Genomic DNA, 27,981 nt, shown 5'->3' with positions numbered 1-27,981 from the left:
TGTTACCCCCATAAACTGCATACCCTCCACGGCTCCACCTACTTGATCCAAAGGAAAAAACACTCTTGCGAGGTAAATTGGAACACAGACAGTATAAACATTGTTTTGAATACAACCTCATTTCAAATTTTCAATGAGCATCCTTCAAATAAAGTTGGCCAAGCCGCATATGTCAAGAGAAACTCGATTCTGTATCATTTAGTTCACTAGCCAAAAAAACCTGCAACCAATGTACAGTCTAGCAACAATTGAACTTTTTGGACAAACCACAAAAAACAAACCACCAATCCCCTCCCCCTCCCAACCGAAAAAAGGAAAAAAAAAAATCCCTGCTGGAGGAGAAACTATATGATGGAAAAGAAAATACAAAAGCTGGACAACATTTACAAATTTCCATTTGGCTATTTCAGTAACCATTGCCACCTAACGATGATGTCTGTCATTTGTGTTCTGGGTCCATCATCTAAGTCATTCTTCACCATCATTTCTTTGCATAAGAGAGATATGGATCTTGAGCAATGGTTAGAACATCAGGCCTCTCAGCTTGGTTATATGTTAAACATCGACGTATAAGATCCTGCAAAAATTCAAAAAGATACGGATTACAGGATATTACTGCTAGTTCTGCCAGGGAACAACAACTTTTTCTTTTGGTCTACCAGGCTCTATACCAAAATTCTAATGCATTGTGCCTCTTGTAAGGATCACTAAGTAGCTAAAAGCAGATCTTGGAATCAGATGTTTGTTATGATCATATGGAAAGAATAATCCACAGTACATGGTCTTAATTCAGTTTTTGTAGGAAAACTAGAGTTTCTCAAATTCTAGACAAGATGTTAATTAAAGTTGGGCATCTACTAACGAAAGTTGAATGAGCATACCTTCGCCTCGTTTGAGACGGCAGGCCGAGATGGAAACTCCACTTTGTGTGCTTTAATAATTGTATCTTCACGAAGTATCCGCTCCTGGGTCTGGTCATGCCCAAAAGGGCGTTTACTAAAGAGCATTTGGTAGAACAGTACACCAGCTGACCACACATCAACCTGTGTACCAAGCAGTTGCGTGTTAATATGGTATCCCCTCCGAGTACATACACAAGAAAAGCTCATAAAAAAATGCACATACAAGTTGAAAATTGAAATGCTTGAGTCTGAAATGCACATGCCAGAATCAGATTTTCACCAATACAAAGCCACGCAATTTTCAGAAACACAACTTGTTAACTGATAAAGTTGAAGGGAGGTTACAACTTCAATGCTACACCTAGGGTTCAAATTTCTTCTTCACTCACTAGCATAGTTTTTAAGGCGCTGATGCGGTCTAGAGAAGGTAAGACAGTGCTCCGCCTTATGTTTTTTTTTTTTTTTTTTTTTTTTTTTTTTTAACACATTTTAAAATTACTTGATGAAGATTCCAAATATAGATTTTTTATTGGTAGGTGTATGGTTTTGTTAACACTTGAGATGTATGGGATCAGCTTTACTCCACCAAAAATAACCAAAACAAAAACCCGATTCACAAATAGGGTTTGGATTTTGTCAAGGGTTTTAAGAAAGGGCTTTGAGAAGGAATCAAGGAACAAGGAAGAACCACTGATCCAGGAAACCATTTTGCTCCGGTAGCGGTGAGCTTCATTCTTCTTTGACAAGATTAGAAATATAGTGGATGACCTTAGGGCTTAGGCACTCATTTTGGCATCATAGAGGTAAGCATAATAAATACTTGTATTTTTTATTTCTTTTCTTTATATTTATAATTTTGTTTCATAGTTATGTATTTATATTATATGTTAATATGTTATGATGATTGATGATTGATGATTGATGAGTAATGATTGATGATTGACGACTGACGATTGATGATTGATGATTGAATATTGATGATTGATGATTGATGAAGATGAACTTAGTTTATTCACTTTATTGATTTGTTTTCTTGATGAATATCTTACATTGGTATGAATATGAACCTTTAATATTTATTTAACATATGAGTAATAAGATTCAACTAGGATTTGAGCCAAATAGATTGGTTTTATAAAAAAATTACACAGGAACGCTTTAGTCGATAAGGCGACGCTTTATGCCCCCCTGATCGTTAAGGCGCTCCGAAAGACCCTCAAACGCCTTTGTTGCCTTACCGCCTTAAAAACTATGCTCACTAGTAATTAACCATTGATCTAATAAATAATAATTCAAGTGTGAGAAGAACGGTGAGGTTCAATGGACTGTAACTAGAGGAATACAGCATGTTTGGGGGGAAGCTCAACGGTCTTCTTCCCCATAGGCACCACCATTCCTCTGATTGCAATTCATTGGCCTGTCAGAGACTTCACACAAGCAGGCAGGTATCCAAGCTACAAATAACCAATGGCATCTGTCCCAATTAAAATATACAGCAAGCCCTCTTGTCTCATACTTTGTCAGTAACAACTCTTATATCTAATGACATTTGAGGAATAAAATTGGTTTCACAGTCTATCACAGTTACTTATAACTAGAACTATCGAGTAATGACTAAAATTTGTTTCCGCCATTATTACTAATCACAAGAGGCCCTACGGTTCTAAGAAAGAAAAAAATTACAAGTTTGGAGGCAACAGACCTTAGATGATATGAGTGGTGTCTTTGAGAGCTCGAAACACTCTGGAGGCAAGTACCTAAGAGATAACAAAAAACATGGTCTGTAAGAGGTGCCTTGTCCAAACATAAGAGAAACCTTGTATCAGAGGAAAATATTAGAGGCAAGTTGAAAAAAGAAAAAGGAAAAATATATATATATATATATATCATATCAAAGAATCAGACAAATCTACATTTAGGGAGGATGAAGTTGTGAACAAGAAGATACATTCCTGTAGTGCATTGGCTGGGATTAGGGATGGCAACAGGTTGAAAACAGGGAGGGTTCACTATACTGAAGAACTAGATGTAAGTCGACCCTAACCCACCCAACCCTTAAAGCGCACACAAAACTTTCCAATTTTACAAGGACACCAGAGAAGGCCCCATGGGTTTATGCAAGGATGGGCAAGGCATTGCCCTAGGGCTTCCAAATACCAAACAATAAGGTTTGAGATTTCGGTTGAAACCACCAAACTCTTGTGAAAATTTTCAGTAAAGCAGTGCGACTCACAAGGAATACAATGTTTCGGTTGAGATTTCAGCAAGATTTTAGTCATGCTTCACATTTCAGTATCATTTCGTAATGATACAAACCAATGCTTTTATAAGCACTGTTTTAATTGAAATGGATTGAAATTTTTACCCATTCCGTTATTTTGGTGGTTCCGACTTTACGAGGGGGGGGGGGGGAACCAGTCTCAGTGATTTTTGGCCAAATCACATATCTTGGTGGAATAAGGTGCTGGGGACTACTACAAAGCATCTACAATGACGATTTGCCATATTTGAGCGAGATTCCAAGTTGGAGGTATACCTTTTATCCCCAAAATTATTGTTTTGCAAAAAATAGGGTAAATATTTAGTGGTTGTCCTTCGATTTGTTATATGTTAGACACAATAGGCTGATGTACAACTTCATATGCTCACCATGTAAGGATTTTTCCCTTAACTTCAAATAGAGTGGACTGTTTCAAGTAATATGGAAAGCATTACTATGACACTGATGTTAGACTGGACTGAAACTTAACCCAGGATCAGATATTGGCATGGATAACATCTACAAAGTTTTCAGTGTCCACACTCCACAGACAATGCCACATGGCAGAAAAAACCAAGGCAGCCGGATGCAACTCCTCTTTGCTACTAAGAAAACAGATAACACTCCCTATGATATATTTCCAAGAAAATGAGCTTGTTTTCAATGTCTTAAAACTAAAGAGAAGCACAACTTACCAATACGTTCCAGCTCCCTGTGAAGTAAGTTCCATGCCCTGGGATCCAACATCATCTTCCACTATCTTGCTTAGACCAAAATCAGTTAATTTTGCAACTCCAAACTCGTCAAAGAGAACATTCCCTGGCTTCAAATCATAATGGATAATCTTCTGTGGCCGTTTGTTCAAGTATACAAGACCTTGAAATATCTGAACCATAATAATCCTAGCTTCCCTCTCTGGCAATATAGATGTCGCTTTAAGAACTGCATCAAGATCTTTACCTGAGGAAAAAATACAGGAGACCGCTGAAGGATAGGCCTGCCAGAGTCTAAGAGCCTCATGATTACCTCAAGAAGCAAATGTTCAGTGCTCAATGAGAATCATACTAAATATTTTCTTCACAAGCCACATAACTATAACAGAATATAACTACCATGAAAATGGATCATAAGAAAGTGATAATAGATATACCACTACAATACTCCAAGATGGTGCAGAATGTGTTCTGATCGATCTCAAAGATATCCCAGAGTCGCACGATGTGATTATGCACCAGGCCTTTATGAATGTTGTATTCTCGAATCGCATGTCGTATGTAACTTTGCTTCTTCTCCTCACTCCATTGGAGATTCAAACCATGCAGCTTGCATGCGACATATCTATACTCCACCAAGTCATATGCCTGCTTGAAAGTTCCCACTTCAAAATTACTGCAAAAGGGTATATTCTCACAAGTGCCTACATAGGCAAAACAAAAACCTAGGTTTTATTTCTTTATTCATTTCTTTATTTTATTTTATTTTATTTGGGGGGGGCGGCGGTGGTTGGCTCAACAGAAGGATTTTCATCTCATTTGTTCTGGTGAATACATCCACTACCAGAATATAAAACAAAATTCTTAATGAGCTAGTGCCTAGTAGACACAAAGCAGAAATAGAATAGTACCTTGTAAACCTCACTGAATCCACCCTTCCCAAGCAGGTTTAAGAGGGCATATCGATGATTCAGAATCTGAAAATTATTGAAACGAGAACCATCCTCATCTCTTATACGCTTCATTTCACGCATAAGCCTTCCCTTCTCATGTTCACAGCGATCCCTTTCACGCAATGAAGTTTCTTCCTCCTATGGAAAGTTACACAATGTAAGTAGCAACACATGATAAGATGAGAAATGAAAGAAAATGATAAGAGCACTTTCTTCGCAATCAAACTTGAGGGCATGTGAGGAAAAGAAAGTGGAAACCAAATATGACAAAATATTCTTACACGTTTGATGCTTGATAGACGAGATTTACAAATCTCATCCTGAATGAGATAATCTTCTTCTGAAATCCCCGTTTCAGCATCACCCCCCTCACCCTTATCTTCAAGGCAGAATATAGTATTTAGGCGATTCAAATGCTTCCATTAGTGTGCCAGTTTAATGAAAAGTAAAGCAGTTCGTGAATAATGTCCAAAGGAAAGACAGGTGCCAAGAAGCATAAATCAATAGGTTTTGTGTCCCAAACTATGGAAGTTGATGTAGGGTTTAATTAAGGATGATAAAGATTAAATTTGAAGGTAAAAATTTTCACCTGATTGCCGTTTCTTCAATGACTTCCGATGTCGTTCAATAACCTCCTTGGTTTCCAATAAATGTCTCTAGGAAAATAAAATGATATAAGCAATCAAAAAAAATTTTGAGAAAATAAATAAAATACAATTAAAAATTGAATAAGATGATTAAAGAAAGACCTAGACCCAAATAAAATTAATTTCATTGAATTTTTACACAATCCATACAAATCCATAAGAAGCCAGTAACACCAACAGGATAAGTGGAGAACTGTATTTTCAGCAGATAGGCTTAAACATCTAAAACAGGACACCAGTTGAAGTGACAGGGACTTATGCCAGTTCTCAGAACTCCTGCCATTACTAGAAGACTGGAGTCAGAATTTGGCTTTGGCCTACACTCAAAGGAGCCTATGTAAGCCCAAATGGATCATCAGTCCATCCCCAAAAGGTTTCTAGAACCTCTTATCTGATTGTGAACGCCCTCATATTATCATTACTCCTCAAGAGTTTGATTTCTTATGCTGGGTCACTTCCACAGGTTAAGATGGAAAACATTCTATCTCTAAAAGTATGTTCAAATGACATAACAAACCATGGAATTAAATCTTGGTCAAAACTGACCGAAATCTCAGAGTTGTCTTGGTTATGGGCCTGGCTGAAACCCAGGAGACCTGGGGTCGAAACCCAGTGTCGAGACCTTGAAACGAGTTCCGAGTTGTCTCGGTTTCGGGCCTGACTGAAACGAGCCTCAAAACCGAGATTTGGAACCTTGTAACAAACACAGTGAGCATAGATATTTAAAGGAAAACATATAGTGAGCTTTAATAACAAATTTGGTAGTTATAAGCCTACTTGTCACAGCGTCAAATCGATCCAAGGAGGTGGAGGGGTGGCTAATCGATTTGGCGATGAATCGCCCGTTATGGCGTTGCCATGGCTGTTTCCTATCTTCTAAAGTTATTTAGTATGCTACTTTTTTATTTTCCCTATTTTCTGAAGTTATTTAGCATGCTACAAGCCTACAATATATACCCTATAATATATAAAACCAACATTAAGTAACATCAAATCATCAAAAATCAACATAGCCCTATCAAAATCACCCTGCATTTTACAAAAAATCGACCTCCTAGTGAATCAGGCGTGACTTGGTGTCCATGGCGGTGCCATGGCGACGCCTATCAGCCAATGGCGACCGCCATTTGTGAGTCACGTAAATCGTAGCACTGCCATGAACTTCTTTTTCAGCCAAGATGCCAAATCGCCAACTTGGTGACGCCTAGACAACGCCATGACAACTATGGTTATAAGAGAAAGAATGAGCAGCAGAAAAGGACATACAAGATGTGCATTAAGATCTTTCAATACTTGCCCATCCTCCCACATCTCAGATATAACAGTTCCAGCTCTGCATAACAAACCAAACAGCAAATCGACAGAAATCAACAATCTATTTTAAGTTAAAAAGGATCAGACATAACAAACCAAACAGCAAACCAACAGAAATCAACAATCTGTTTTAAGTTAAAAAGGGTCAGACATAAATGTCAAAGAATAAGAGACTTTCAGCATTAGCTTCACTGCCCCTTTTCCTGTTCCCCTTTTTTTCTTCCACTTGCAAATATCAGCAACCACAGGGGTGTCCTTAGGGAACATAGTTGAAATGAGTAAAAAGCCTTTTACATTGTTATGAACTCTCTTTCAAAATGTTCTGTAGCACACCAAACTGAACAATACATCCTTTACCTGCAAAAGTTTTGGATGAATGAACACCAGAATATTGGGCAGGTAGCACAGTATATAAATTGCATAGTCCTTAGCTATTGGTTTACCTATTCTTCTTTAATGAATGTAATGATACAAGGCAATTTGGAAAGAACAAGTGACAACAATTTCAAAGAAGCAACTAATAAAAATTAAAAGTTTGAAAGAGAGGAATTATACCAAGCCACTTGCTCTCAAGAACGAATTACACACGCCTCAAAAATATAAACATAAGAGAAGGAAAAAACAAAGATACAAGACTTCACTCAACTTCCATGGGTGAAGCATCAATTCAAAGCTAACCTAGCAGTTGTGTCCCTCATAACATTAACAGAAAAACAGTTTCTCATTTGGAGTGATACAAACCAGAGAGTGCCTTAAGAGCATAGCGTCAAGGTGTCACCTAGGCACCACCTCGGCATCCAGGCTTTCTTGGGTCCAAGGCGACAACACGCCTTGTTGACACTTCACAAATGAACTTTTTTTTTTTAATAAATATGCTTGTATATATCCTACACCTTGTATACTATATGTTGGTTCCTCATATTAGGCCACTACAAACATAATTATATTCATGGATAGTTATCCATGTAACAATGGAAGATGATGTTTCTAAAAATCAAAAGACAAATTTGAGCCATCCATTTTTATATTATTTTTAATCTAAACCATTTGTTCCCACTAAGAGTTGGGAAAGTGCACAATAATGTCTAGAGCACCGGCACACATGCTTGGACATACATGCCTACACGGGATGTGTGCGAATACAAAAGGGAGTATTTGATTGAATTAGACTTTGAAATTTGACATGTGGCTAATCTGAACCATGTCCTCTATATGGTTAGAATGGACATATCATCTGGCCATCTGGCAAAATAGTGACATTGGAAAAATAACAGACCTTTTTGTGACAACAGTAATTCAGCTTATATCATATTACATTAATGTGGATTATATGTTGCATATAAACATAAGGGAGAGGGATAGGCACACCACCCATGTGCGGTAAGCTAGTGGGCGGCACCAATGGGGGTGCAGGATGGGGTACTATCATACAGGAGGGGCACGGGTCATTTCAAAGGGGCGAAGAGAGAGATAGACACAGTGGGCGCTAGCTTACAGTACACCAGCGGTGTGCCAATCCTTTTCCCTAAACAAATTATATAAATTATCATTGCTAGATTACACATATTCATCACAATTCACCGATACCCCATATCGATATCGTCGGTACCTCATACCATATGATATTTTAGTGGTATCAGTACAGAGGAGGGTAATATGGTCCAAAAAACCAAGGTATCAGTATTTTGAGGGGGGAAACAGTCTGGTCTAGCCAGATATGGAAGATCTATATCGGTATCAAATGAGACTGATACAGATACTTAAGACCTTGATAGTAATTTATGAAGAGTGCCTTGTCATCTACCCCTCGAACGCCTTGGTTTGCCTTGACAATTATGTTTATCAGAAACAACTCTACATTTCTTGCTCCTCATCAAAAACAATGAAAATAAATAAATTCAATACCTGATTACACCCACATTTCCAAGCCTCAAAGATTCCTGGCGTACTTTTGATCTTGCTTCTTGTCTCTCGGCTTTCGAAACGGATATCAGCAGATCAGATATTAATTTTATTCTCTGCATCAAGGGGGGAAACCAAGCTGAATGATCATGAGAATGATTTTACAACCACAGAAAAGGTGGACGTCATATTTAACGATGAAAGAAATATCTAGACAAGCAAAACTAACCAAAGGAAGAGGAGGGCATAAGCCGCATAACCATGAGAAAATTTTCATACTGCTAGTTCTGAAGAGCCAAGAAATTAGTAAAAAATGAAGCAAGACCAAATGAGTGGTTGATCATGATATCTGAACATGCAAAAGCCACTATTTCCACTGATGGTTGAGGGAATAATTATCTTAGGTCATGTTTGGGAACCATTTCTTATCCTCAATTCTAACCTAACATTATAATTGGCACCATGGGTGATACCGTTCACCCCAGTTCTGGCCCCAACTCAGAGAGTTGAGCTTCAGGCCAATTCTCCCATTCTCAGTTTTATTCAAGGAAGCCAATCAAGAATTGCAGAATTGCCATTCTGGTGGGCTTTCCAGAGAAACTTATCTTGACTGGACCATAAAGTGGGAAATTCCCCTTAAAAGTAACTAGTATTATCAGCCTAAAAAGAGCATATCGCTAAGAGAAATCACATAAGTACAGAAAGAATAGCACCTTTGGCTTCATTTTCTGTTCACGGTCTTTATACTCTTTCAATTCCTGTGGACATGATAAATATGCAAATAAGAATGTACACAGTAGATTTATAAGTATTATTCTATGACACTATGACTTGTACCTTATCTAATTGGCAACGAAGCTGTTGATGATCAGATGCTTCTTGATGAGATTTACGGAGATCCTCCTCCAATGATGCAACCCTTGCACGTAAAGAAGCTAGCTCCTCCTGATTACAGGTGATTAAAGAAAAGGTGGTAAGAACCATGAGAACAAAGAAAAGTTTGATGTCCCTTTCAGCAATTGGTCACGATATCAAATGCCTCCAAGAGAACTGAAGAGATCAATACAAATTGCAGCAACAGAGGGATCAGCTCCATTAAATCCATTGCAAGAAATAATCATAAAGCATAAGATAATACCTCCAAATTTGTCTCATCATCCTTCCCAAGCTGTTCTTTGGGCCCATTCTCCTGCCAGAAGGGTATATAGAAAACGATTAGCTTGCATGCAGAAAATTGCACACAAGACCTTTACCAATTTAGAGCACTAATTTTTCACAAGAAGTCCAGTTTATGTTCACATCAGACTGTTCATATCAAATGTTCTTGAGTTTCTCATGTTTTGTACACAGTAGCTGCTCTGCCATTTTCTGCGAACTTTAAAGGATTTGCAAAGATGATTCACATAACCAACCAAATATATGCAGATATGGCATTATATAGAATTAAGCTGAAGCTTAATAGATGACTAACCAATATTTTTACAATGAGAAAAAACTAACATTGTTTTCTGGAATTTAATAAAATAATGCATATGTGTGATCCTGAAAGCAAAGGAAGGATTTGCATGTCTGGAATGGCTTAACAGGGCACAAATTCAAGAACTTTCTTTGAAGGGATCGGGTAAAAGACAAACAAAACTGTATGCATATTTTCAGCAGAAGGAATACTTGCATCAGGTTGGAAGAGAGAATAAAGATTCCCCTGCCTTCCTGCCTCATTGCAAGTGAAGGAAATTTGTGAAGCATCATCAAATAGGTCAATCAAGTACACTGGCTGGGGAAATTTCGGGTTCATCCGGTCCCCAGAGTATGATTTACAGACAAGTACAATTTCCTTCCAGACTGTTGAAAATAATTTTCTAGATAAAATCATTGAACTTTTTTCAGTTGATCGTTAACAGTGTCCTAGTCTGTATTTGGAGTGTAATATACAAGAGACCTTGAGAGTGGGGGTAAAAAATAGTGAAGGGGAGCTGCGCAAACTGAGAAAACGGCACTCTTTGTGTGATATAAATCAGATATTATACCAAAGTCTGGATAATAAAATCTCACTGTCACCTGTCTGGAGATTGTTCCTCCCCAAGGGACGGAACTCTCAATGTCTACATACATAGCATCCATTATGAAGCTTTTCTTCTCATGCGACGACATAATGTAGATCTTCATAAAAGGATAATGCATTAATGCACTCTATTAAGCGCTCACCTTATGTGATGAGTTCTCAAGCTGGCCATTTGATGGTGATACTGTGGAAGGAGAAACTTGCTTCCACGCTTGGTCATTAGCCCTTGAACCACGTACCCTGCTTGAAACAGACCGTCCCCTGCCACGACCTTGCTTTTTCCTACTTGCTTCATCCAAACTAGTTTTTGCATCCACAGTTTCGGCACTCTTTATCCTTCCTTCAGCTAGACCCTGATTTATTTTCTATATTTCCATTAAATTCTTCATAAAAACAAACTCAGCAACAAACACACAACAAAAGAACAAAACCAGACAACTTGCACAAGCACCAATAATGCAAAGCATGCCCCTGAGAAAAATAGAAGTTAGGGAAAAAGAACTGATGCAACACCGAAGGTCTACACCAGAAGGCACAAGAAGGTGGTTGACCCAAGTGGCTGACTGGGTCGACCAGATCTGGTCCAAGTCAGCCCATGATTTGGGCTGCTGATGGGGTTATTAGTTGCTTATCAAGTTTCTAAATTAGTTTCTATTTTCAGTCTCACTCTAGTTTCTAATTTCTGTTCTAAGTAGTTTCTAATTTCAACTTCAGATCTAGTTTCCTTTTACAGTTTCAGTTTTTAGTAACTTATGAATCAGTTTTAGTAACCCAGAATTAGTAATTTCTGAGTTAATATATTTTTGTAAACCAAATCATGATAATAAATAAAGAGGGAAGTATCATAGGCCCACGATTTTTATGAAACCAAATATGCTGCTATCGCTGCTTCTCTATGAGAGTCTGCTGTGTGTTTGATCACAATGTGGGTTGGTGTGTGATCCAACGACTCCTTGCGGCGTGAAGTCCAAGAGGTCTGCCTCAGGTTATTCTCTTTAAGTTCTACATCATTCTTAAGGTTTATCAAGGCTACAAATCAGGTATGTGAACTCTGAATCTACCCAGAAATATTCTGTTTTCCGTCCCTATTGGAAGAACCAGTTTTAGTTGTCGGATTACTCCAGTTTTTTGGTCGATGGTTACTCTATACACCACTACGGATCGACCCAAGTTTGAACAATTTCTGTGTAGCCCTCAGTGAGATATTAAAAATATCTCTATTTTTGTCTTTTAGTGGACTGTAGTTTCTATTTTCTGGATTCGATATTTCTGCTTATCTGAATACTGGTTTCTGGACTGCTGAACATATTTGTTGTTAGCTTGAAGTTGTTAGTACTCTTATCCAGTCCCTGGTTTAGTTCCAAGTACTTCTGCTATTCTGAAGTGTAATACTGTTTCTGGAGAATGGCTATTTTCTGGACTGTTAATTGAGACTGATTTTCTGCTATATATTTGAGACTGGTTTTTGGTTGTTCTTGATTTATAAGTTCCTGTAGTTTTGGGTCTAGTTGGGTGTCCAATCTAGTCCTACATTAAGTGGTATCAGAGCATGGCTGAGAACAACACCCCCACCCTAGCTTCTATTATGGAGATGCTACAGAATATGAAGGCTAAACAGGAAGCTAAGTGGACTGGATTGAATACAAGGTTATTGGCTGTCGAGACCCCACCACAACAGCCTACCGGTGATTCACAAACAACACCTGAAGTGGAAGCCCCATTGAATGTAGCTGCTCAGTTAGCTAACAGGAGAACAAACCCTAATCTGAGACCACCACAGAGGGTTCCTGTAGTGCAACCAACTTTTGAAAAACATGTAAGGGGTTACTTTGAGACTAAACGTCCCACATATCAGAGATACTCTGGAGACTCACAGAAAGTCAAGCTCGATGTGAAGGAGTTTGATGGTAGACATGACCCTCAATTGTTCTATGATTGGGTAGCTGTTTTGGATGATTATTTTGATTATTATGACTTGCCTAAGGAATGGAAGATGAAACTAGCTCGTGCAAAGCTAATTGAGGCTGCCCGTGGTTGGTGGAGATCCTATGAGCTAGAGCTGAAAGACCGTGGTAGAGAACCTACTAATTGGGAGGAGATGAAACTTGAGCTATCTGACAAATACTTGCCATGCAACTTCAGAGCTCACATACAAGACTAACTGAATTCTCTTCGTCAAGGGACTATGACTGTGGCAGAGTACATGAATAGGTTTGATGCACTTCATTCTCGAATAGGCATAAGGGAGAATAAAAGGCAACTACTACCTCAGTTTCGACTAGGATTGCGAGCTGAAATCAACAGGGGTATCAGAGTTGTTGATGTGTACTCAATAAGGGATTGCTTTGACAAGGCCCTATGGGCAGAGGAGCTTATAGCACAACCAGTTAGAAGGTTTGGTTTTCAAGCTAAGGAGGTAAAGAAAAATTTTCCAGCCACTAAACCTAGTAGCTCAGCACCCCCAAAGTCCACTTTTTCTCCACGTGCTGATCACAAAGGAAAGGCACCCATGACAGGTAGTAATAAGGTATAGTGCTTCCATTGCCAAGAGGTAGGACATTTTGCTAAGTCTTGCCCACATAAGCAGAGGCTTAATGCAGTAGCTGAGGTTAAAGACTCCAATGAGGAGGATGAGTCAACTCTTTACCCTTACCCTTTGGATGATGATGATGATAATGAAGGTGGATATGACTATGACATGGAAGACACTAATGAGAATGGCACGTATGGAATAAATATCATTACTCGCATATTGGTGGCTGAAACCAAATGAGAGGATTGGCGACGTAACTACATATTCTACAGCCGTATGAGGTCAGGTGAGCATACTAGTCAGATTATTATTGATAGTGGCAACTGTGTCAACGTTGTCTCTGAAGCCTTTGTGAAGAAAGCAACATTAAAATCTGATCCACATCCTCAGCCTTATAAGGTATCCTTGCTGAGTGGTAATACCTTGGAGGTGAACAAAAGGTGCTCAATTCCTCTCAAACTTTACCAGTATAAAGAGAAAATTTGGTGTGGTGTGGTGTGATGTGATCCCAATGAAACTCACAGATGTATTGCTTGGTTGTCCTGGATGTATAACAATGATGCCATAGTTGGAAGGAAGAAAAATATGTGTACTTTCATATAGAAGGGTGTTCCTACCATAGTTGTCAAGGCGTCCAGGCAGTTTGCCTGGGGCCTAGGCGACAGCCGCCTTGTTGCACTGCATGTTGCCTTCTGTTTCGGCACTTATTTATGCCAAATATCATTCAAGTAAATGTTTTTAAAAACATTTACTTAATATATTATTCATAAATAAGCAAATACCCCCTATTTGAATCCAATAAAAATAGTTTAAAAATCAAATTCCAAAATGATAAAAAGTCAACCCCCCAGTCCAAGAACAAAAACTGGATTTTGGTTATATGGACGATTTTCAACTTTTAAATGCTAGGGTTTTTCTCAATTATGAAAATTTTATAAATTCTATCATGTTAAAACATTGCTAAAAACCAAAAGTCCGGTAAAAAAATATTTTGTTTTGATATTCATAAAATTATTTTCATTCAGGCGATTTTAACAGTATTCGCGCACTTAAAAATAAGTTTGACTGAAGCATTACTTTGTCATTGCAACTTAGATTTAAGTAATCTTAGACTTGTTAGAAAGCTGGTTTTATATTATAACTAATACAAAAAGTCTCATGTAAAAATAAAATCATTTGACCAGTCAAACTTATTATAGAATAAGAGCATTTCTCTAAATGTTGATTTTTTATAATTTAATATGACTTAATGTTAATTTTTTATGATTTGATGTGGCTAAATGTTGATTTTTAATGACTTGATGTGGCTTAATCTTGATTTTTTATGATACAAGGTATATATAACTTACTAAATAATGTTAGAAAATTGAAAAAATAAAAAATAACACTTGTTCGCCTAGTTCGCCTTAAGGCGGGCGCCTTCTCGCCTAAGCGCTTAGACAACCCTCCACCGCCTTTGTTCGCCTTGTCGCCGTGACAACTATGGTTCCTACAACTTTCTATCCAGAAATGTGCCGGCTGAAATATGGCGACGGAGATCCCTAAGATCAAATCAGAAGGATGTTGACTTTGAGAAGAAGGTGGTAGCTATACCCACAAAGGAATTGTTAGTTATTCCCCGCAAGCAGTTCTTACACATAAGTCATGAGACTAGAATGGTTATGGCACTTGTTACTCGGGAAGTCACTCCCCAACCTGAGGTAACACATAGTGCACCTATCAAAGAGCTCCTATCTAATTTTACTTAGTCCTTGATGATCTCCCAGATGAGTTACCTCCCATGCAAGACATACAGCATGCTATTGATTTGGTACATGGTTCGGTTTTATCCAACCTTCCTGCTTACAGACTTAGCCCTACTGAGCATGCCGAGCTGAAACGGCAAGTGGATGGGTTATTATAGAAGGACTTCATTGAGGAGAGCTTAAGTCCTTGTGCAGTACCAGATTTACTCACACTGAAGAAGGATGGTTCTTGGCGTATGTGTGTGCACAGCCGTGCTATCAACAAGATAACAGTCAAGTCTAGGTTCCCTATACCACGAGTAGATGATATGTTGGATATGCTGTCCAGGGCAAAGGTTTTTTCCAAATTAGATCTGAGGAGTAGCTATCATTAGATTCGTATCCGTTCTAGGGATGAGTGGAAGACCGCCTTTAAGACCAAGGATGGCTTATATGAGTGGAAAGTCATGCCTTTCGGTCTGACGAATGCACCTAGCACCTTTATGAGGGTTATGAATCAGGTACTTCGTCCCTTCATTGGTCGCTTTCTGGTTGTTTACTTTGATGATATCTTGATACACAGTAAAAACCAAGAAGAGCATATAGATCACTTGAGGCAAGTCTTGAGAGTACTCCGTGTAGAGAAGTTATACATTAATCTCAAGAAGTGTTCCTTCGTGCTGCCTAAGGTTGTATTCCTTGGATTTATAGTGTCATCAAAAGGGGTTAAAGCTGATCCGGAGAAGATCAAGAGCATCATTGATTGGCCTATACCTAAGACACTAACAAAAGTACGTAGCTTCCATGGTTTGGCTTCCTTCTACAGGAAATTTATTCGGAATTTCAGTGCAATTATGGCACCCATCACTGAATGTATGAAGACAAGTATAGGGAAGTTTGAATGGACAGTTGCAGCGACCAAAGCCTTCGCTCTTGTGAAGAGGAAGATGACAGAGGCACCCATTCTACACCTACTAGATTTTGACAAAGTATTTGAGGTAGCTATTGACGCTTCACATGTTGGGCTAGGAGTGTTAATGCAAGGACACCCCATCACTTTCTATAGCGACAAACTGAATGAGGCCAAGAAGCCTATTCGACATATGATCTGGAGTTGTATGCAGTCGTCCAGGTGCTATGCCATTGGAGACACTACCTCATTAGTAAGGAGTTCATTTTATACATTGATCATGAGGCTTTGAAGCACCTTCACTCACAGAAGTCGATTAGCCACAGGCATTCCAAATGGGTAGCTTACTTGCAGGAATTTATATTTGCTATGAAGTACAAGGCGGAAAAAGAGAACACAGTAGGTGTTACACTTAGCCGGAAAGTGCTCACACTTAACACATTTTCAGCACATGTTATTAGCATTGATCAGATACGGGGTGAATAGGCATCTGATTCTGATTTCAGCACTGTTTTTACGGAGTTACAACAGGGTAGACAACACCTAAAGTACTATATTCATAATGGGTACTTGTTCTTTGGCACACGGCTTTGTATTCCAAATTCTTCCCTACGTCATCACATCATACGGGAGTTACATAGAGGAGGATTAGGGGGACATTTTGGGAATGATAAGACTCTTCCACAGGTGACTAATCAATATCATTGGCCATGCATAGCAAAGAATTTCGATCATGTGATCAAGAGATGCCGTGTATGTCAGTTGGCAAAAGGGGAAAAACATAACACAGGTTTATACTCTCCACTACCTGTTCCTCATGCACCGTGGCTTGATGTTAGCATGGATTTTGTTCTTGGACTACCCCCTACTAGAGAACGATATGATTCCATCATAGTGGTTGTGGATCGTTTCTCTAAGATGGCTCATTTCATACCTTGTCGTAAGACTTTTGATGCTTATCAGGTTGCAAAGCTCTTCTTCAAGGAGGTAGTATGATTACATGGGCTACCAACTAGTATTGTGTCTAATCGTGATATTAAATTCATGAGTTATTTTTTGAAGACATTGTGGTTGAAGACAAATACAAAGGTGAACTTTTCAACTGCAATTCATCCACAGACAGACGGATAGACAGAAGTGGTGAACCATAACTTGGGAAATTTGTTGAGGTATTTGGTTCGAGACTATGAGAAGACATGGCCTTCCATTCTTGACATTGCAGAATTTGCCTACAACAGCTCAGTGAATAGGACAACGGGTCGTACTCCTTTTGAGATCTTGCTTGGAGTTCAACCTAAGCGACCTATTGATCTTATGTCACTTCCATCCTAAGCTTGAGTTAGTATTGAGGCTGATGAGTTTTTGCGTCATATTACTGAAGTGCATGCCAACGTCCGACGACATATTGCCTTAAACAATGAGGTGTATAAGGCTTATGTTGATCGTCATCGGCGTTATGTGGAGTTCAAACCCGAGGACATGGTGATGATTCGAGTAAATCCTATACGGTTTCAGACAGGTGTCAATACCAACTTACATCCACAGAAGATGGGTCCTTATAAGGTGCTGAAACGTATAAGACCTAATGCTTATGTGCTTGAGTTGCTTGATGACATGACCATAAGCAACGTGTTTAATGTGGTTGATCTTCACCTTTATGATAAACACCATTCGGATGATGGAGACACGGAAAGATGTTAAGGCTACCCCAACTGAAGCCACCTACTTCTGAAGTTATTGAAGACGTCTTGGATGATAATTACAAGACCTCCCGCCGTGGCACTGGTTATCACACTTTTCTTGTCAAGTGGAAAAGCCGTCCCCGTAGTGATTGTACTTGGATTCATGTTGATGAATTCAAGAAGCTTGATCCTGACTTACATGAGCGCTACATATTCCTTGTCCATTCATCAGAGACGAATGTTTTCAAGCCGGGGAGAGTTGATGTAGCACCGAAGGTCTACACCAGGAGGCACAAGAAGGTGGTCGACCCAAGTGGCTGATTGGGTCGACCAAATCTGGTCCAAGTCAGCCCACGATTTGGGTTGTTGATGTGGTTATTAGTTGCTTATTAAGTTTCTAAATTAGTTTCTATTTTCAGTCTCACTCTAGTTTCTAATTTCTGTTCTAAGTAGTTTCTAATTTCAACTTCAGATCTAGTTTCCTTTTACAGTTTCAGTTTTTAGTAACTTATGAATCAGTTTTAATAACCCAGAATTAGTAATTTCTGAGTTAATATATTTTTGTAAACCCACATCATGATTATAAATAAAGAGGAGGGCAGTATCATAGGCCCACGATTTTTATGAAACCAAATATGCTGCTGTCGCTGCTTCTCTGTGAGTCTGCTGTGTGTTTTATCACAGTGTGGGTTAGTGTGTGATCCAACGACTCCTTGTGGAATGAAGTCCAGGAGGTCTGCCTCAGGTTATTCTCTTTAAGTACTACTTTATTCTCAAGGTTTATCAAGGCTACAAATCAGGTATGTGAACTTTGAATCTGCCCAGAAATATTCTGCAAAAACAGAGCATCCGCCCCTACTGGAAGAACTAGTTTTAGTTGTCGGATTACTCCAGTTTTTTGGTCGACGGTTCCTCTATGCGCCACTAAAGATCGACCCAAGTTTGAACAATTTCTGTGCAGCCCTCAGTGAGATATTAAAAATCTCTCTATTTTTGTCTTTTAGTGGACTGTAGTTTCTATTTTCTAGATTCGATATTTTTGCTGATCTGAATAGTGGTTTCTGGACTGCTGAACATATTTATTGTTAGCTTGAAGTTGTTAGTACTCTTATCCAGTCCCTGGTTTAGTTCCAAGTACTTCTGCTATTTCGAATTATTCTCTGTAATACTGTTTCTGGAGATCGGCTATTTTCTGGACTATTAATTGAGAGTGATTTTCTGCTATATATTTGAGACTGGTTTTTGGTTGTTTTTGGTTTATAAGTTCCTGTAGTTTTAGGTCTAGTTGGGTGTCCAATCTAGTCCTATATTAAGAACTCTACCAGTCTAGTGCATGAAATGCCCAGACTGTGCAGGGTGCGAAAAGACCGCGCTGCCCCCCCCTTGACGTGCATTGAACATGCTCCCGTGAACCTCCCATTAGACCGCTGAAACACCTGACCAGTAGGGTTCTCTTGCCCTTACAGTTATTATCAAGCATCAGCACATTCAAAGCTTAGATAAATAGATCATAGGAACTAGCTCTTTCCTTTTCTTTTTCTCCTGGTAAGTTTATCTTCCTTTTGTACCCCAGTAGTCTCTCACATAATTAGAACAGGATGGATGAAGTGGAGACGTGCTTCTGGAGTGTTGTGCGATTGACGTATTCCTCTCAAGCTTAAGGAAGGTTCTACAGGGCTGTTGTAAGACCGCCTATGTTGTACGAGGCAGAATGTTGGGCAGTCAAGAAACGAAACAAGATAAGTTGAATGTAGCAGAGATGTGGATGTTGAGATGGATGTGCGGCAAAACTATGAGAGAATAGAGTAAGAAATGATAGGGTTAAAACTGAGTTGAGAGTGGCCCCGATTCAGGACAAGCTTCGAGAATGCCGCTTAAGGTGGTATGGACATGTTCAAAGGAGGCCTTGGAATGCTCTAGTATAGAGAAGTGATCAGATCTAGTGTTGCCAAAAAAAGAGCTAGGGGTAAACCTAAAATGACCATTGATGAGTTAGTAAGGAAAGACATGCAAAAGCTAAGTCTTGACAATAGTTTGACATCAAAAAGAGCTGTTTGGAGGGCAAAGATCCATATTGCCGATTTCGTTTTCACTTCTTCGCTCTTTCTTTTCCCCTTTTTCCTCTTCTTTCTTTTATGCTTTTTTAATAGATCCATTTAGCCGACCCCATTCAATTGGGAAATGGCTAAGTTGTTTTTGTTGTTGTAGTCATTTCTGTTTTGGTATATTGAGAAATGTGACAGTACGTTCTTCAAGTAGAGTTTTGGCAGGAGCAGAGAGGAGAGGATCAATAATAGCCCTAGTCTCGATTGTTAGTTTTAGAAAACACTGCACCACACAGCCTATTAGAAGTTATTCTCTCTTGGCTCGCTAACGTTCTCTGCTCAAAAGATGCTCTTCTTTCATGTATCGCACCATTCACTTCTATTTGTGCAAGGGAAGAAGGTTGGGGCCTAATATGTGAAGGTGTTTCTGTGATTCACCAAAAGTTGTTGATCAGGTAAACTCCTTGCTATTTCATGCTTCCATTACCAAAGAATTCAAGTATACTCGCTCATGAATTTCCGTATGATCAGGAAGGTAGGGAACATAACTCATGTCGATTTTGACCATGCATTCTTGACGCACATATTCCAGGTGTGTTTCTTTCATTTTTAGGTAAAGTTCTTACATCACATCACTCATCACCATGAGGAGAGAGAGAGAGCACATAAAAAATATACATTAATTCATGCAAACTGTTAATAACTTTCATAATTGCAGTATCCACCAAATCCACCTCTTCAACCACAAGGATAATATTGGCCTTCTTTCTTCGCCACTTCTCTTATTTTTATTTTGAAATTGACCACGTAAAGTGTAGCTAAATATTGCAGAATCAATCCATCAATATCAGTTAGGATCAGGTCAAATTCGGTCACACAGCACCCAGAGGGTTTCCTAAAAGCCCCAAAGTGACTCAAGTGATTCACGATCAATAGAACTAGATAGAAGCCCTGACACAAGCCATTTTACATGGGGAACACCTAGAATTGGAGGTAATAGATGATCAATCAATCACAAAACATGCAGAAGCTCTCTGTGATTATCAAAAGAAAATTAGAAGCAAGAATGGTGCCCAAGAATCATTAGAAACGTATACTTACCTTTCCACGAACATACCAAAAAAAAAATCATTAGTAATACAAAGAAAGGGTGAACCCTAGAAGCCTCAATGTGGAAGAACCCAAAAATGGTCAAATCCTTTTCCTTTCATAAAGGTGTAAATAAGTGTGGACATGCCCTATACTCGTTTGATCAGTTATAACAAAATCCAATAAGCTACAGCTGAAAACACCCTCCAAAGAAGCATATCACAAAAAAATTCTCGAGTTACTACGGCAAAACAGCCCCCCATATATGTGAAGATCCAATTCATAACCACAACTGATTGTAATCGCGTTCCTTCTCAAAGTGGACCAGAATAATGCAGATCAACATGTTCATGCTTTTGAGGTTAAATATTTTGGGCTACCAGCCGACAACCTCAAAGTCATTAATTGCCATTTTAAAGACAAAAAGTAAATATGCATGGAATACTACATAAAATGGTCATGTGAGCCAGTGTCTGAGACAATACAATGTGATTGACACAACAGCCCAAAAAACTCAACAAGCAAAGATGTCCATAAATGTATAGAAGAATGATATTTCCTCCACATGTAAAAATGTTTGTTTTCCTGCGGACAATCTTTATATAATGACGTTTCCTCTACATGTAACAATGTTTGTTTTCCTGCAGACTATCTTTATCTACATCGTCATCCTTCGTTTCCCATGTTTGTAAGGGGAACAAAATACATAGTCAGAAGCATGATACTTGTGTCAGTATCCAGATGCTGTGGACATGGGTAGAAAATGACAAATAGGTTTTTCTTTCTTTTTGGACAGAAATAATTATATTCAAAAGAGCACAAAAGAAAACATGAGGCTTCTCAAAGATGGGATGGCCGAAAGAATACACAACTTTTTCTTTGTTAAATAAATGTGGAAGAGAAAAGGTTGAAACAGCATTTTAAGCAACAGTATCCATTCTGAACTGAGATACACGATTCCTGTATCACTGGATTGACATCCATCCCCAGAATGCGACAATCGAGCCTAGCATGTGCTCGATTCCTGCATCACTGGGTAGTATTAGGAAATATGGTCCTATTGATATCTTGCGCACAAAGATCGGATGTCCGGATGCACCACAGTATCTTCTCGAACTTTGGAACACATTAAACCAAACCAATCCAAACCCAAACCCAAACTCAAAACCCAAACCCAAACCCAAACCCAAACCAAATCAAACCAAGCCAAACAAACCAAACCAAACCAAACCAAACCAAACCAATAGGATCATGCCTTTTAGCCAACCAATAGGAAACTGCCTTTCACCCAACCAATAGGAACCTGCCTTTTACCCAACCAATAAGAACCTGCCTTTCACCCAACCAATAGGAACCTGCCTTTCACCCAACCAATGGGAACCCTCCATTCAATAGCCCAACCAATCCCTTTAACTCACCTATTTTCATACCCCATCCTATCCAATACCCTTTATTTTCTTCCGCTTCTTCCCATACTACCCCCAGCCCATTTCGTTGCCTATAAAAGAAGCACCCACACCTTTCTTTCACACACGGCTGGGCACACCTAAGAAGCACCCACATCTCAGCCCACTTCACCTGCTTCTTTGGCCGACACCACTCAAAATCACATCTTCTCCCACTCACTACTATCTCACCTCATACACCATTACAATACACCTTCCATCAATTCATACCACCTCAACCTATGTCATCCCTACCTAGGCACCTCACCTCCTATTCTTTCAGCCTTAAGATAACCCAAAAGAGACCATCTCCCTTGCGTTGTATCCAACAAATGAGGGCCAACCACCCAAGCTAAAGGAAGCTTACATGGATTCCCCCCCCCCCCTTGGCTTGTTTTTGCTATAGATAAGCACCTCGGATCATTGTTTCGGTGGCCAATTCAAAGTGAGATTTCTTTTATTTCTAAGACAAAACTAGAAGCTGAAGAGAAAAAAATCTATGGGAAACCTCTAAACCAATCAGAAGCCAATCCCCTGAGAGAAAACCCCTCTGTCCAAATCCGAAGCCAATCCAAAGAGTGCAAACCTCTTTGTGCAGACCCTTGAAGCCAAATCCGAACCCTAGTTCTTGAAATTCTTGCCAAGTTATTGAAGCTAGTGTTGAAGCCCTACCCAAGTGCTTGAAGCCCATAGCTATCTTGATACCTAGTGTGGAAGCCATGTCCAAGTGCTTAAATCCCATAGCCTATCTTAATACCTAGTGCAGAAGCTCTATCCAATTTTTCGTAGGCGGTACAATTTTTGATACCTAGTGCGGAAGCTTTTTCAAAATCCTATCAGAGTTCTAGAAGTTTTGATTACTCCATGAAGGTGAGAAGAAAGCCAAGCTTTTGCACCTGAGTCGGGGTAGTTGCCAAAACTGCACACACACACACACTTGGAGTGAAGGAATCTTTTCTTTTTCAGTTGTAGTCCCATGTGCTCAAGTAATATTTCAATCTCAATGAGTACGATGTAGAAATTTACTTTGATATATTATGTGTTATTGCATGGGTTAGATTATATTAAATAACTTAGTTTCATCATTCATCTGATAGATCACATAAAATGGTAGTTTAGATTCATCAATTCATGTGTTATCGCTTGTGTTAGTTTCATAAATAATAGTTAAATCATGTGATAATAGTTAATTATTTCATGTGATAATATGTTATAGATTTCTATCATTTTGTATATGTAAGTTCATTATTTCATGTGATAGCATATTATAGATTTCCATCATTTCATCCACGGATTTCTCTATGTGTTTATTCATCATTTCATGTGATGTGTACAATTTTCATTTCATTCAGAAAAATGATAGTTTATTTTCCATTTCAAGCATGATATCCTCTTAGTATAGATCAAGCAAACATAGTATGCATGTTGTCCTAGGGCTGTTACAATTCTCAAGGGAGGATATTTGAAATCCAAGCATCTGGTAGAAAACTGGTTTTACTAGGCGAGGTGAGTGCCTAACACCTTCCCACTCTCATAACTTGACATGAACCCATATTTCTGATAAGTAGACCAAATATGAAGTCAAATCTGGGGTTTTGACTCGTCAATCAAAGTTACCACCCCCCCCCCAAATCTGAGCTTGATTTCCTTGATTGGTATTGGGCTCCCCAACAAGGTTCTAGGCCCTAAATCCTAGGTGGAAACTCCAAAAATCATGTTTTTCCCATCCTCCTTAGTCATCAAGTAAGTTTGGAGACATCCAAGGTTCAAGGTATCGGGTTTCGATTAGGTTTTGACCCGTGGGGAGACCAAAATTTCGGTCGAAACTTGGGAAATTTCAAAGAAACCAAGGAATTTTCCTCAATTGAGCAGAAACTTTGGTTTCGACCCCCAAAATGTTTTTTTTTTTCTTAATTTTTTTGTGTACGTCCTATTTTATTAAACATTTCTAACCCATTCACATAATTAGTTTCATGGAAAAAACACCTAAAGTCATACTTGTGGTGTTGACCAAAGTTTGATAGTGCACATTAAGTCGTTGATTGAAACTATACTACATAAGTACATATGTAAGTTACCAAAAATGTGAAATACATTATTAAAAGTTTAAAACAAACAAAACATATTGTAAAAGATCCAAAATAAATAATACTATTACATAATTGTGAGTTATCTCTCAAGTCTCAAGTCTCAACAGTCAACAGTCAACACTGAACAATCAATTCCAAGTAGAGAGTGTCTTGGCAGTTCTAGTCCACGAGCTACGTACCACTACAGATGTTGTAGCCCCACCTCCGAATGCACCACATATGAGTCTCATGACATGTTTTGGGCCCAATTGTTTTGGTAGTCCATCACTACCCATCTATAGGATGCATCATCAACATCAACATCAACATCAGCTAAGTATCCAGCCTAGGGAATGGCTTAGTCATAGTGACAGGATGTGGATGTGGCACACAAAGCTAGGATGGATACCCAAAGATATTGTCAACGAAAGATGACCCACCCCCTGAACTACCCTCCTGCCCAAATGAAATAGAAGATCTACCATACTACCCACCACCATATACAAATGAACTGGTGCTGCCGAAGGATTGCACACAAGGTTTAGGGAAGATGGGATTTGCCTTTTTGGTCCAAGCTCCCTTCCTTAGGTAGATATGCTATGAATGTGCAAGATCCAAGCTTAGAATAAAGATTTGATAGCTTAAGGGAAAAATCTTGAGTGTTTTCCCAAGTTTCCCACTTCAAATAGAAGAAATAGGGGCAGAGCGTCAAAATTTTGAAAAAAAAATGCTTGGTTTCCCATTTAAGAAGGTTTTCTAAAGGCTAACCCATTGGTTCACTTGAAAATTCTCACATTTTGATCGAAATGTGGGAATTTTGATCGAAACCAACTACTTTTAAAAGTCACATGGTTTTCGGTATATATCGAAGTCTTGGGATACTATAGAAATGTGGCAAATTTTGACGGTATCAGTGGAAACCTTGAACCAAGGAGACATCTCCCTACAAGGCAGACAAGTGAGAGGAAATAAGCGAAAGACATAAAAGAAAAGAAACCCTCGAGGAGAGAGGGAATGATAAACCCAAGAGTAGGGAATGATGGGGGTGTGACCCCTCCCTTAATTTTCTCTATTCTTACTTTATGTAATTTTAGCAAAGTCTAGGATAATAGATTGAGCAGGATATTCATACCACATTGGTAATGATAATAAATTGAGTTTCCAGACTTCAGTAGACACCGCTTAGATTTACACTAAGGATTAGTAAATTTTATTTTACTCCAAAACTATCTTTTTTAGTAGTATCTAAAAGTTCTTCGGGGAGAAAACAATCTGACACCGAAACCATAACAAAAATTGAAGAGCTCATAAAATGTGCACTTGTTGTATATACATAACCTCCTAAAGTTCCAAATAGCAAAAAAATTAAAATGCATTATACCTCAGAATGTTGAAAATCAGTTGTTAGGTCATCTTCCTCAAACTTTTGCCGCTTTTGGGTGTTGGCTTGTATAAGAAACTCTCCTCCATTCTGCATTCAGAGAAGACGAGAATTAATGGGGAGGAATATAATGATAGTGAATGTCAATAAAAGATGAAGTTCAACGGATGAAAAAACAAACAAAAGAAACCCTTGGGCTGGGCTCACAAAAATAAAACAGGTTGAATGCAATTTCTCCTAAGTTACTGATTAAGGTATTACACCCGTAACAGATCTATGGTCCACTGATCTACTGAAATCAAACAATTCATAAGCCTCCAATAAACAGCAAACAAGTAACCACCATACATGAAGCCTAACATCCAAGTTTCTAAGCTATCAGTAAAAATCAACCAATTTTACCACAAAAAAAAAAAAAAAAGAAGTAAAAATCAACCAATTGATGATAGGAAGATAAAAACAAAGATAAAAACAAAGTGAAAATTTTAGGTACCCAGCTTCAACCATAAATAAAGGAGAAATAGAAGATGATGTTACACAAAGGTGGATGATATTGAGAGGTGCGTCTAGAGTGTTGTGTGATCAATGTATTTTATTTAAAACTCAAGAAAATTTGAAGAACAATTATACGACTAGCAATGTATGGAGCTGGATGTTGGGTAGTGAAGAGACAACATAAAAAAAAAAAAACTTAATAAATCTGAATCAAGGATGTGGAGCTAGATGAGTGGTGAACTAGAAAAGATAAAATAAAGAATGAAAAAATTAGACCCAATTTAGGAATAACTCCGATAAATAATTAGTTGAGAGAATGTCATTTGAAGTGGCTTGGACACATACAATGGAGGAGTAACTCCATTAAGGAGCAGTAATATGATTCAGATCAGAGAAGCTAAAAGAGCCATGGATAGGTTTAAAATGACCTAGAAAAAGTGGTGTAAAAGATATGCTTAGCTTAGGATTAGTAACTGTCTCTGAATAGTGCTGATTGGAGAAAGAAGATCCATGTAGCCGACTCTATTTAGTTGGGATAAAGCTGAGTTGAGTTGAGTAAAAATCAATGCTGTAAGCAAATATGAACTTTCTTCAGGGTCAACTCCGAAGTGTAGGAACTCAAGAATAAAATAAGATGTAAATTGCATAAATGACGCTAGGAGAACAATAGCAGAAGCAAAAAAGTATTTCATAAGCAACAATAAAGTTTACACTGTTATCTCTTGGTGAAGGGAGACATTAACAGCAATAATAGTCACACTCAATAAGCACATAGCCGACATTTTTCTAATAAAAAAAAATAAGACCTGTCTATCTACGATATGAAGGAGAAAAAACTCACATCATCGTCAGAATCACTTGAAGTCGAAGGCTCAGCTGAATCTTCCATAGATCCAAATTTTGCCGATGAAACAGAGGATCGGGTTGCCTGTACGGGTGTAGTCGAGGAACCTTTCCCTGCCATTCTAGCTTCAAGCTTCGCGAGCTTTGTCGGCAAAGATGAGTCCGACTGATTCGAAGAATTCGAGGAGAAATGGATAAGCATATCTTCCGACATGGTGAATACAACTAAATGCAACAACGAATTCCAGGAACCCCCAACTCAGATCATCCAACAGCACAAACTCAACACAATTAAATCCTCAAAAATTCCCCTTTTTTCAGCCCAGAAGGAATGGATAAATCTCTCCTATAAACAGCATTTTTCGAAGAATATTTGCTCATTGATAACCAAATTGGCCACAAGGAGCTACTGATACGATGCAAAGCTGCCAAAACCAAATCATTACAGATCAGGAAAATAGAAAATGTGAATCTAATTGAAGTGAGATTTAGGGTTTGTAGATACAGAAGGGGTTTCTCTCTGGTAGGAGGGAGGAAGGAGGGTTGAACCGTTTGGAGGGAAAAGGAGGGAAAGACCTTTCAAAGCTGACAATAAACTGAGAAGTAGAAGAGCAAACTTTTTGTCCTAAGAAAAGCTCTGAAGGGATTTTCGCCTCTGAGCATTTTGTGGGCGCAGAAAGTCTGAACGTCAGTAAAAGAGTCCTTTTTTGGGCCCAACTATGCCCAGTGACGTATAATGTTCCATTATGTGCCATTTGGTGGTGGATTAATCCATGTGATAAAGTCATAGAGGGGTCGTACGTAGGGGTGTCAATCGATTGGGTCAGGCCTAGCCAGCCTAGATGGCCTACGTCCTTGGATTGTGACCTATCTATTAAAGGAATAAGTCGGTCTCATAACAAGTTCAATCGAGTTTTGGGCTTTAATCGAGTTTTTCTTAATCGGGCTAATCAGACTATAATCAGGCCTTAAACAGGATAATGTACTAATAAAGCCTTAAACGATCTTTACT

The 27,981-nt window shown here is 38.7% G+C and overlaps 1 protein-coding gene across 3 annotated transcripts; it reads right to left on the bottom strand.

The window, feature by feature from the left end:
• Positions 1-100: 100 nt before the first annotated feature.
• On the bottom strand, positions 101-27,644 carry LOC122059982 (serine/threonine-protein kinase TOUSLED-like). Of its 3 annotated transcripts, none has more exons than XM_042623096.1 (16): positions 26,968-27,644; positions 25,632-25,721; positions 10,897-11,118; positions 9,830-9,880; positions 9,529-9,636; positions 9,405-9,449; positions 8,695-8,807; positions 6,742-6,808; positions 5,418-5,484; positions 5,110-5,207; positions 4,787-4,966; positions 4,313-4,523; positions 3,858-4,122; positions 2,605-2,659; positions 882-1,043; positions 101-577 (listed from the first exon to the last, which is right to left on the bottom strand). In XM_042623096.1, the coding sequence occupies exons 1-16, from the start codon at positions 27,181-27,183 to the stop codon at positions 482-484; spliced, it is 2,046 nt and encodes a 681-aa protein (XP_042479030.1). In that variant the 5' UTR covers positions 27,184-27,644; the 3' UTR covers positions 101-481. The 3 variants fall into 3 exon arrangements, with proteins under 3 accessions (XP_042479030.1, XP_042479031.1, XP_042479032.1); XM_042623097.1 differs by having other exon boundaries at positions 10,897-11,106; positions 26,968-27,643; XM_042623098.1 differs by lacking the exon at positions 10,897-11,118 and having other exon boundaries at positions 26,968-27,643.
• Positions 27,645-27,981: the final 337 nt, after the last annotated feature.

The sequence above is a fragment of the Macadamia integrifolia genome, chromosome 13 (genome assembly GCF_013358625.1).
Source record: "Macadamia integrifolia cultivar HAES 741 chromosome 13, SCU_Mint_v3, whole genome shotgun sequence".
NCBI classification, from domain to species: domain Eukaryota; kingdom Viridiplantae; phylum Streptophyta; class Magnoliopsida; order Proteales; family Proteaceae; genus Macadamia; species Macadamia integrifolia.
This window is presented reverse-complemented; position numbering and strand designations above follow the sequence as displayed.